Source organism: Pyrgilauda ruficollis, unplaced genomic scaffold (assembly GCF_017590135.1).
Source record: "Pyrgilauda ruficollis isolate IOZ18807 unplaced genomic scaffold, ASM1759013v1 scaffold3, whole genome shotgun sequence".
Classification (NCBI taxonomy): domain Eukaryota; kingdom Metazoa; phylum Chordata; class Aves; order Passeriformes; family Passeridae; genus Pyrgilauda; species Pyrgilauda ruficollis.
In genome coordinates this window covers 15005315-15017616 of record NW_024524377.1, presented here as the reverse complement: position 1 = coordinate 15017616, position 12302 = coordinate 15005315, and the positions used below count along the sequence as shown (strand labels likewise).

Genomic DNA, 12302 nt, shown 5'->3' with positions numbered 1-12302 from the left:
GTGAACAGGAGAAATGGCATAGAGCCAAGAATGTAACTAATTAATAAATCCACAGTTGTGTAAATTAAGTAAACTGAGAGAGGAAAGAGAAATAGCACAAACCAGAAGTCCAAGCAAAAGTAAAGTGTGTCCCTGAGCTCTGTTTGTTAGTCATGTGTAGTGCTTGGTCACAGAGATCTAAGAACTGGGAGGGTCAAGAGGGATGAAATTTGGGTGCAGCAGTTATAGGGTGAGACCTGTAATAATGATCTTTTTTTTTTTTTTTTTATGAGAGGCTGGAAGTAAAGAAACAAATATAAATTACTCATATAAGGAGTATTTTTAGATACATCATGTTTACCATGAAGCTTCATTTAATATCAAAGTGATCTCTGGCTGACCCAGAAATGCTGAATATTTCATTCTTTTAGGAGTCTGAAATCCTTAAACAATATGAACAGGCACCTTTCACCCCACAGTACTGTAGGACTTTCAGAGACGTGCCTTACACAGAACTGAATGGATTGGGTGAGAGAGTAGTGATGCTAAAAGCAGCGTCAATGAAAATCAATTTCCTTTATGAGAATAATAAGCAGTACCCCTTTGCAAGCAGCATGAGCTGCCTTAAATGGCCCTTGTCTCAGAGAAAACACATTACACTTCACCAACCTTAGTGTTACAGTTATGGGTAAGAATGGCAGCTCCCTGAGACCTGACACCTTTCTCTAGTGGGGACATTCCAATGCACTGTACCACATGCCCAGTGCTGCAAATTCAATGCAGCAAATCCTTCTTTCACACCAAAGAGCTAAGCAGAATACACTCCAATATCACATTCAAGGGCAAGAGAAGGAATCTTAGGCCTCTGAAGCACACTATCAAAGACATTCAAATACATCATTTAATGCTTTTAGGTTAGAACAAAAATTTCTATTTTCAGTGAATTGCTAAAAAAACACTGGGAAAATTTGGGATCCATTTGTAAAATTATAGAAACAAAACTAAAGAGAAGCCTTTCAGTGGCAGAACTCTGATGATGCTGACTAGAAAAAGCTGCTTGTTTATTTGCAGTTTCAAAATGTTAGCATGTATGTGACCTCTTTTATCTTTCCTTAAGGAGTGTTAAGGAACAAAGAGAGATGTTCGGTCTCTCTGGCCAATGTACCAATTTAACTTTCAATGTTTTGAGAAATTCAGTAAGTGGGATGCTTGAGAAGTGTCAACGTCTCTCTAAATCTATGTATAAAAATCTATATTTTTATATGTTGTTGGTTTTGTTGGTTTTTTTTTTTCATCAGACATCAACAAAAGAAACTGGGAACAGGAGAACATCCAGGAGTACCAGGACTCCCCAGTTCAACCAGCATTATCCCATGTTACATGGGGAATCTGTGAAACTGAAAGTGATTTTATATATGGGGAAGTGGAGAATCGATTAGATTTACTTCAAGAACAACTTAACAGGTAAAAATAAAGAGAAAAGAGCCTATGTGTGAAAGAGTACATAATACAACTGATATTGAAGATGCTACAGGAGGAATGAGTTTGTGCAGGAAGTTTCCAAAAGCATTCAGATCTTCAGAAGCTCAAAAGTACAAAAATATGCATGATGCTAATATCACTTTTTTGTGTGTCTGTATTCTGAGGAGGCTGCATATCACCTAAGTTAGGCTTTCCAGAATCTTGGAAAAAACAATTATGGGGAATCTGGGTACACAATTTTTAAACGTTGCCAGAATGTTCATGTCTTTTGCCTCTAGGTACGCACATTAGCTACTCGGAATGGCTTTGCAGTAGAGCCCTGTTCCTCAGCTGACTGTTTTACACCATCTTTTTAAGTAAGAAGTTGTACTGAGACACCTTAAATTGTTAAATTTAAATCTCACCTCATCAAGAGTGCTGTTCCTAGATCACAGAACCATCAAACAATTTGGATTAGAAGGCACATTAAAGATCACCTAGTTCCGACCCCCTGCCATGGGCAGGGACACAAAACAGCAATTTTCAGTATCTTCAGGATCTGAAGTACTTTTTCTTTCCTGGAGACTCAAAGTACACCAACCGCCTGCTTTTTAAAATGTATTGCAGATTAATTCCCTTTTTGATGCATTAACTCTTTTTGCAACTCTATAATAAGACATAGGAGTGTGCAAAAGCACAATACTTATACCTGTTACAAAAGAAAAATTATGCTTTCTTTATCAGAGACCAAAATCACCTTTGCTTAATATATTGCTCTTTACTGGCAGCTAAGCAGCACAGCTTACAGCATCTTAAAAATATGGTTACACAATTTTGATCCATCCTGCACTGTAATTTACCATGTAACTTCACATAATTTTAAATTGCCCTATGGTCAGGACCATTGGTTTTTTTCATTATTTTCACTCTGTAATTACATTACTTTTAATATATTTCCATGACAAATACTATGACACATACTCAGTCCTAATCATCCTTTAGTAGCTATTCAGTGGCATTCTGGGCTGTATATTTTAGCAATCAGTTTAAAGCCAAGTTAACTACATATTGATTCCTTCAGAACCAGAAGCCAATCAAACAAGAGTATTTTCATTCCTGAATATGGCATAATGCATTAAAAAGGCATTTTTAACACTTAACCCTAAACTGCTGTAATTTCTAATTAAAGTCAAGTAATCTAAGTAACTGTAAATGTCACATAACTAAATGCCTGCAGGATCCCCATCAATGGTATGTAGTCTTTTGGTAACATTTCATTTCCTGAAACCTTAAGCTCTTGAAACTGAAGTTGTACCTCAAAGTTACCATAGTTTTATCATGCAAGTTGTTAGTATTTTCTTCTGTCAGCAAATACAATTGTTGCTGATGAACTAAGAATTAAATTTTATGTATTTTATTATATCACTTTATTCTTTAAACTATTCTCATGTTTTTAAAGTTTTTCATGCTTTTGGTATTTTGGGTCTTGCTGGGTTTTCTGCAAGTATAACAGACAATATCCTTTCCTGCCTTTGTCACTTCTGACTTGCTAGCTTTAAAAGCATGGTCATGTTTCCAAGTTAGAGGCTTGGCAAAACACTCAATTATTAAATGGGCATAGAGGGCTAGAAAGGAATATGTCCCTAGAATTATCTCTGTTTCTCTTCTTTAAGCAATTGGAATTTCATGGACACTATGGGCCAAGCATTTAAGGTTCTCCTATTTGTTTGGGTAGCATGGATTTTTTTTATATTTTGGAGACTGGAAAGTGAACTTTTATATGCAATGATGATGAATAAACACTACCAGAGACACTCTTTCATTTGAAGTACAAGGAAATATTCAAGTACTAACAAAGTAAGAGGGGAGCAATTTTAGAGTTAATTCAAAGCCAAAAATAATCTCGAATGTATATCCTCCAGTGCTTTTATTCACTGAGGGGTTAAGGCCCAGGTATAGCAGATGAAAGTTCTCTGGATAGTGGCATGCTGCTGCTCCTGCAGCGTTTCACCCTGTGGCATCAACAACATGCTTGTATGAGAACAGCACACTGGCAAGTAGCAAAGAACCCAAGGGTGCTGACCAAGAGGGCAAGTAGGGCACGTCTGACTCTAACAAAAGTCTGGGTTTGGGCCATTTTCTCTGGGAGCTGATGCCACAAAACCATCTTTCCCCAATGAAGGAAGAAACAGCATCCCAAATACACTTTGGTCATACCTTTTGGATTCATTTCACAGATGCTTTTATAAATAAATGATACAGGCAATGGACAACTCCAAGAGGATAAAAAATAACATCAGTGCAGCACATGGTAAAAGCAAAAATCTGACAGCACGAGATCAATTCTGCTACTGTAGGGAGCCCAAGTAACATTAAAGGCTGCTGACAAAGATTTGTTTACTCTGTCAGAAGCTCAGTTGCTGTACAGAAGGCTGTATTATCTGCATTACCATCTGTCAGCATGTGCTGTAGCCTTCCAGCAGCTGGGAAGGTACAAAAGGCATTACCTTTTCCTGAGTTTGTCACAGATTTTTGGCAAGACCATTTAAAAATCATTTCAGTGCTGTGGAATTGTAAGTATGAACAACATAACCAACTCAAGTGTTTCAGAAGTCATATACAAATTTATAAAAAGGTGAAAAACATTTTTAAGCATACAAAATTTGAACATTAGAAATGCTGACATTAATTCTGAGGCCTGCATAAGTTTGAATAAATTTTCACAGTAATGAGATTTGGGCAGTTGGATTTTTGATGGTTTTGGAAACATCTTTCTTTTTCTAACTGTGGAAAAACACAAATGTAGTTTTCTGCTTAGTTCAGTGCATTGTATCAGCCTGTCAGAATTCATTGTCAGATGCATCAAAATAATGTCCCATGTCCAGCCGGCACAAATCAATTTAGTTACAATGAAGAGAATACATTCCAGTTATTTTCAACCAGATACCCAGTCCCCCGCGTTGCTTCTTGTTGCAAACCTAAGGCACAGTGTAGCATTCTTAGTGTAGCAAAAACCAGAGAAAAGCTCGCAGGCCTGTTCTGCAAAGGAAAGGGAGAGCCAGAAGCTTTGGAAGGGCTCCGTACTCCCTCTACTGTTCTCTTCTATTTAAGACATGTTCAAGCCACATCAAGCGATGGTTTCACTGGTAAACTGCAGACCCCTCTTGAACACCTCTGTAATCAGTGTGTAAAATACACCTTTTCCTGGCCATTAGCTAACTGATTTCATATTCCCTCTCTAGGCTTGAATCCCAAATGACTGCTGATATCCAAACCATCCTGCAGCTTCTGCAAAGGCAGTCAGCACTGATTCCACCTGCCTATAGCATGGTGACAGCAAGTGCAGAGTATCAAGAGCCAGCAGTCCGGGTCATACAAAAGCTTCAGCCTGCAGCATCAATTAAAACAGACAGAAGTTTCAGTCCTTCATCTCAGGTAAGTACATGTCCATAAGACCAAAAGAGTTTTCCTAGTATTTTATCTTATGAGGAAGAAATGCACCAGTCTGGTGCTGGTTCACTAGTTTAAGGACTATGAAATTATTATTTTGACCTAGCACCTCCACAGTGAGCTTAAACACCACAGTTTCAGAGGCCACATTTTCTATGAGAGTTGTAGAGACTCATACAATGATATTATAATCAGACAGATTTACTTCATTGTCATTTTTTTCATAAAAGTTAGCAGAAAAGGAATCTAAGTGGTTAGAATGTTCAGAATTATGCAGTTCTGGAGTTATGCTCTAAAACAGAACTTCATATTCCAGAATGTTGATATCCATACTCTTAGACTGGGTCTTGAAAGTAATCAGTCCTTCAGAAAGGGCTGCTAATATGTGTGTCTTGTTGTCATATTAGCAAGTCTGAGGGGAGGAAAAGATATGCAGACTTCTACAATTAATCAGCAGAATTGCATTCAATTACATTAAATCAAATGCAGTAGCATGTAAAAAATATTTCTACTCTGTTTAATTTTCAAAAATGATTTTCCGTTGACCATCTGAATGTGCTAATTTTGAACAGAACAAGGGCCTGGAAGAGACCAATGTAATTATTACCATCATGTTTTTTCTCTTCCCTTACAGTGTCCTGAAATTTCAGATGTTGAAAAATCAAAACTGAAATCCAAAGAATCCTTCTCAAGTGGAGTGCACCTGAACACAGCCTCAGAAGACAACCTGGCTTCTTTTTTAGACCAAGAACGTGACCAGTCTGTAGAGCATCCCCCACAGCCTTGTAAAACTTGTCTCCCGCCAATTAGGCACCCTTCCTTGCCAGAATCTTCACTAAGCACTGTAGGAATCTTGAGTCTTCATAGGCATGTTTCTGATCCTGGTCTTCCTGGGAAATAGTACTTTTATACTATTACTTCACATAAAAATGTAAGTGCTTTTAATGGCTGTTTCTCCCTTCTTTTTTTTTTTTTTTTTTTTTTTTGTATTTAAATCCTCTATACTTGACTCAGGGGCTACAAGGAATATACCATTATATGCAAAAGTACTGTATATTTTCCTAAATCTGAAGCTTGTATGGTAAAGTTGAGCAGTTCTGATGTAAATATATATATACACACATTAACTGTATGTTCCAAATGTAAAACTGCCAGCATTCTCAAGGCACCTTATATTTTTATTTTTTTTAAATAACATGCATGTTCTGAAATTACAGTTTACGTTGCATGGAGATTACCATTTACTGCTGTCATGGAAATAGTATTTTATTGTGGATATGTCTTCAGAGCAAATAGGAGACCAATAACAATAATTCACATAGAAAAACTCCTACCTGACCAAGCTAAAATTTAAGAAAAATGCTCTTCTAGCTCACTTTTGAAACTTGATTTATCTTTCTTGTAGTGAGCTTTCTCTAATACGTCACAATGAGTCTGAATCTACAGAAATAATAAGGTAGCCAAGTTTCTGGGCTTGAAACAATTAGGACAGAGAACACAGCCTCCTTCCAAACTAGTTGAAGTAGGATAGTATTTTAACAGAGAGGAAAACTGCCATATGGTGGAAAGTCTCACCATAGGTCACATCCACAAAACCGCATTAAATTGAAGCATTTGTTTCCATCACATATTGGGTTTTGGTTTTTGTATTGTTATTTTTTTAATTGCATCATAGAATTCAGCTGTGATGAGCAGACAGGTACTCTTCATCTGTCACACAAACATAATCAAATGCAATAAACCTAATTTCTATGTAATGCAGAAGACTGTGTTCCTTTTGTTCAATACAAATTATTAACAATGTTTTAATTTTAAAATACTTTACACATTTTTGGTTTATAATTATTAGGGTGGCTGTTTGCAGTTACCTCTTTGTACTGACTGGCCCCTTTACAATGCTCTCGCACACACACACGCACACCTCACACACGCTGTGGTCGTGTGCATGTGTGTATTTTATAGATGTAAATAGGTGTGTATGTATGTGTATGTGTATATATATTTATATACACACATACACACAAGTGTGTGTATATACCTACACTTACATGTAGGAGTATAGATATAGAGCTATATATATATATATGTATATATGTAAAATCACTTTCAGGAACAATTGTAAACTTTCTTATTACAAAATAAGTAAGCTTAGCTTGTGTCCAAAGCTGACTACATTAGAATAAAATGATCTAAGGTCTGTAGGCTTTAAATACAGTATGTACTGTATGTGCATAATGCTTTGTGAATACTTAGATTTAATTTTATTAAAATATTATTCTGCTTCAAATGTTGTGTTTATTTTAGAAGGAAATGACATTTTTATTACTGCTTTCAAATATTTTTAAATGTCCATATGATTTTCTAATCTTACAGTTTTAATGTGAAGTTCCTCTAGCATGAGTACTGTTTACAGAAAAGCATGTAATCCAGTTAGAGGGGGAGCACTTAAATTTTACCTAAAACCAAGGTAAACCCTCTGTCCTAAATCAGTGCTACAGAGAGATGCAATAGTGGCTGTCCCTTACATAGATATATTCCTTGTATATTGGGGTCAGAATGAAACACAACTCTTCAGTCATACACAGCCAGTAGGTAAACCCAAGGTGGTGAATCTTTCCTCATTTAAAATTTGTGTGTGTTAAGCTACTGAGCATTGCTCTGCTTTACCTTTGCTTTTAAGGATACCAAAATTAAGTCAATACCTTTGTCACTGAAAAGATAACCAACCCTTCCCATACAAGATCAAATTTTCTACTGCCTCACGCTACTCTTGATTGTTGAAAGGGCCAAATGGTACAACAGGCTGACTGTTCTTCTACCATGATGACAGGGAGGCTGAACTGCTCAGTGCCTTGCAGGATCAGATCCTAGTATCAGGAAAATTAATCCACAAACTCCAGAGGTTTATGTCCAAAAAGAAGACAGAGAACTCCTGCAACTTTATTCGAATAAAGGGAGGGAGAGTCCCCTGGGGCACATGCCCGTGGGGTTTTCTCTCTGTTTCAGAGGGTGCAGCCTCCTTTTATCCTGAACTCCTGGCCACACGTGGCCTTTTTCCTTTCCCGTTAGCCGAGGTGCTAGGAAGGTACCGCCTTCCCAAACCACCTACCACATATCCCCCCTGAGCCTGTCATTTTACCCCAAAGTTAAGAAGTTCAGGCTCGTGTAGACCCTTGCCTGTTTCAGGAGCAACGCTGTGTGGGTTCCGCAACAAACTTGCTGCTTGACGTTAGCAAAGACATTAAGACTTATTTCAAAGATTTTAACACCCATACCCTCATCCATGGAATTGTTTGTAAAGACATTAGCACACATCTTTCCTCCCACTAGGGACCACTCAGAATCTCTGCCTGCATATACTTCAGTTGAAACAGGAGTGTTGGATAACAAATACCTTTTGTGAGGTTTTGTTTGGGTTTTTTTAAATAGCAAGTGTTGAGGACTTCTGCTCTATCTCAGCCTGGTAACACTCATGTCTGTTACAAGAAACAAGTTAGCCCATTTTCTAAAAAGGCATTTGTTATGCTGCATTCTAAAAAGACTGGTATAAAATAAAAATAAAATTAATGGGAAAAGTATAATGCATGAGCATTGCATTACAAAAGGCCTTTTGTCCAATTTTATCACTTGGTATTTCTCATTACTGTAAAGAGATTGAGCAAAACAGGTGGTCTGAGGAAGGAGCATTGAGGAGAGAAGAGTGACAACTACTGCAGTCAATCAAAGTGAAGAAAAAGCTACACTTACTCCATTTTTTTGGCTCAAAGAGATGTTGCTCTTTCCTTTGTCCTTGTACCAAGGGAAAAAAAATCTCAAATGGGTGCAAATAAGGAAGACTTAAAGTTATGGAGATTCTAAGCTCCCTGCCAAGGAATGCAGAAAAGATGAAAGTGTAGTTGCAACACTCTAGCTGCCCCTTCCTTGCCACAGAAAGATCTGGCTTCTCAGGTAACTTCTTTTCTTGTTGAGGTTCAATGAAAACCCACTGCTTCAACATTTTTTTCTTCCAGAAACAGGTAAAAACCATTGAGTATGGAAATTTATTAAATTTCTAAACAGCAAAAATTGCCCCTTTTATTTGCAGGTGATTTTGCTGGGTGTTTTTTTTTGGGGGTGGGGGGAGGGGGTTTGAAGGGGTGGGCCTCCCTATAAGTCCAGTCTTGTTTTCACTTTATAGAAATGGATCTGTGTTATCCAAATCAAACTAAGGGTTGTATACCCAACACAGTTATAACATATCCATAGCAGCTTTCAGAACTTTAGGAGCAAGTTTTGGGTTTGCTTGAACTTAGGAACACTTGGCTATGTATATTAAAAACCTGTGGCTAAAAATACCTATCAATTATAAGGTGTAAATATAGAGAAGTCTCCTGGACATTCAGGAATAGCTAAAGTAGCTGAAGCTACAAAAGCAATGTGGACAATCACTTTAAATGTGAGAGGTGAGACTATACAGATCAGCACAGCTCTTGATGAAGTTAATTGGCTCCTACCAGTTACAGGTGTAGTTCAACATTTAAAGCAAAGGGCAGGTTGTGATGCTTTTTGATAGTTAAGCTGTGCAGCAATCTGAACTATTTGGATGTGCACATTCATCTACAGGCACAGATTTACTGCAATACACAGTAGTCATGTGTCTTGACCCACCTGCTGTTTCCTGGAAGCATACACCCAACTGCATGTCTCTTTCCATGTTCTCTTGCTGTTCACTTTGCAAATGCATTTTCTGGTCTCCCACCTCACTGCTGGCTCTCTACAGATGGGCCTCTCTTCCCTTTTCCTGCTGTAAACTGTGCCCTAGCAATTTCATCTCTCTGGTGAGCACTCATCAAAGTTCCTGTCTCATTCACCAGCATCATAAGTAACATACAAAAAACTGAAATGCACTGCTAGCCTCTGGCTGCCTGCTGAGGTGAAGCAATTGGAGTCTTGCCCACTGATAAATTGTAAGTCTGCTTATCGGAGCTCCTGAGCTCTAAAATGCTGAAGACAAATAGAATTGTAGGAGACTGCAATACCAGCACAAGAGAAGGAATGATTCCTCCCGTGACTGGTGTACTTAATACCACACCTGCAGATCAGCACCCCTAATCTTCCCATCCTCTCTGTTAAATATTCTTTATAAATATTCATACAGTGTGAGCACCGTGTGAGAATGTACACTGCACGGTGCAGTGCGGTGATGTGCTGTGCAGAGCTGTGCTGGGCCATGCAGTGCAGTGCAATGATGTGCACTGGTGTGCAGTGCTGTGCGGTGCTGTACACTGATGTGCAGTGCAGTGCAGTGCGGTGCTGTGCGCTGATGTGCTGTGCTGTGCAGTGCAGGGCTGTGCGCTGATGTGCTGTGCTGTGCGGTGCTGTGCGCTGCTGTGCAGTGCAGTGCTGTGTGCTGATGTGCTGTGCTGCGCAGTGCAGTGCTGTGCGCTGATGTGCAGTGCAGTGCTGTGTGCTGATGTGCTGTGCTGTGCAGTGCAGTGCTGTGCGCTGATGTGCTGTGCAGTGCTGCAGCCGTGGCGGCTGGGCCACGTCCCGGCTTCCCCCCTGCGCTCCAGCCGAGCAGGGAAGGGCAGCGTCGGGTCTGTAGCGGGGCCGGGCGTTGGCACTGCTCAGCCTTTGCGATAGCCGAGGGGAAAGCCGAATGCTCCTCCCCTGTACTGTCAGAGCGACTGCTATGAACCCTGACACCAATTTCACTTACATCTGAACGGGACAAAGGTCTCAGAAATCAGTGTAAACGTCCAGGAGAGCAATAGTCATTTAGCAAATATTTCCATTATTTGCGGTCAGAGCAGGAGCTCAGCCATCATCTGTGCAACCTCACACTAGCTGGAATAAACAAGTAGCATTCTTTATCTCTGGAAATTTCAAATGTCCTTTTAATGTCTGCAAACTCTTAGAGCCAGTAAAGGGTTGTTTTGGAATTAATATACAGCCTGATTTACTGTCACAGCATACACAACAAAGCAAACACACAAACAATCCATCTGCACACACTGAGTCCTGCAGGCTCCTGAGACTGAGCAAGGAAGGCTCATGCGTCTTCTAGCAAAGGTGCTGGAGGCAGAAGAAAAAGTATTAAGGGGAAAAAAATTATGGTTTTTACAGAAATCTTTCAAGGGAAACTTGCATAAAGTAGAAATGAAAAAGTAATGATGAAGTAACAGTGAAACGGGAGATAAGGAGAAAGAACAATGAAATGAAAGTAAAACCAAATTAAGTTATTCTACAGAAGCCTCCAGCTGAAGGAAGCTCCTCTGAGAGCAGACTACTGCAGCACATCTCAATGTGACAAGCAGCTGAGGGTACAATTTGAACTACAGAATACTTTAGGCTGGGAAAGGACCTCTGGAGATAGCTGGCTTTCTTTTAAAAGCAAGACATTAAATCAAGGACACTGTCAAGCAAAGCGTTGAATATTTCTATTGAGGAAATTTCTGCTATTTCTCTGAGCAATATATTCCAAAGTCTAATTGTTTCTAGAGTGGATAATATTTTCTTCTTACACCTGGAGAAAATCTCCTCTAAAGAAACATATTCCAATTCCCCTTTGTCCTGTGTACCCCAGTGAAGAATCATCCAAATTTGAGGAGCTGAAGAACTGTTGGTGTCCCAAGATAGGTTCTTTCACCTCATTTGCAAGAGGCTGAGCTACACAGAGAATCAAGGTATTTGATTTATTTACAGTTCTGCCTTGCACAGAAAGAGGTGCTTGGCGGCAAACTCACAAAGTCAGCACCACGACTGTCAACATTTTTTTACATTTTAGCAGACAAAGGCATTAACGCTCACTGGCCACAAGTTACAAAGTTTTCCATATTAATTAGTATTCTTTCTTCTATTGATTAGACGATTCCCTCGCTTCTTATGCTGATTAGTCCACATACCCAGTCTTTCTCTTCTTCCGAGTCAGTGGTTTCCTGGATTGGTGGTCTGTAAATCAGTGGTCACAATCTCCTCATGCCAGAATTATCTTCTACCCAGTCACAGCTGATCTCAGCACAATTGCTGAGCTGTCTTCATTAGTTTTTTCTTTACCTTGGGAGTTCTGCCAAGTGTATTTGAGGCCCATAAATTGTGTTTTTTGGGTCTGCTATCAGTGATACATCCTTATTCCCAAGCTTTGTTAACCTCCCTCTAGGTCTGAGATCATTGAAACATGCCTAAGCCCTAGACTTTAGCAAGGCAATTTTACCAACAAGTTATTTCTCTAACACCCAGATATCACAGTGGTTGGATCTTCCCTGACCCTTATTTTCTCCAGGCTTTATAAACGTAGTTCTTCCAAACATGTGACAGGCTCTCCAATGCTGTTTGCCTCCGGACTCTACAAATTTTCAGTGTCTTGAACAGTCCCCGACCAAAACTGAACACGGTAATCCAGACACTCTCTGTTTATCATTGTGATTACCTCA

The 12302-nt window shown here is 39.2% G+C and overlaps 1 protein-coding gene across 1 annotated transcript in view; it reads left to right on the top strand.

Annotated features, from left to right (window-relative positions):
- KCNH7 (potassium voltage-gated channel subfamily H member 7) overlaps positions 1-5799 on the top strand; it is a 209000-nt gene extending 203201 nt beyond the window's left edge. The window contains exons 14-16 of the mRNA XM_041473132.1: positions 1278-1443; positions 4683-4875; positions 5525-5799. Coding sequence (XP_041329066.1) covers positions 1278-1443; positions 4683-4875; positions 5525-5791 — 626 coding nt within the window. The 3' untranslated portion in view covers positions 5792-5799. The remainder of the gene's footprint in view (positions 1-1277; positions 1444-4682; positions 4876-5524) is intronic.
- Positions 5800-12302: the final 6503 nt, after the last annotated feature.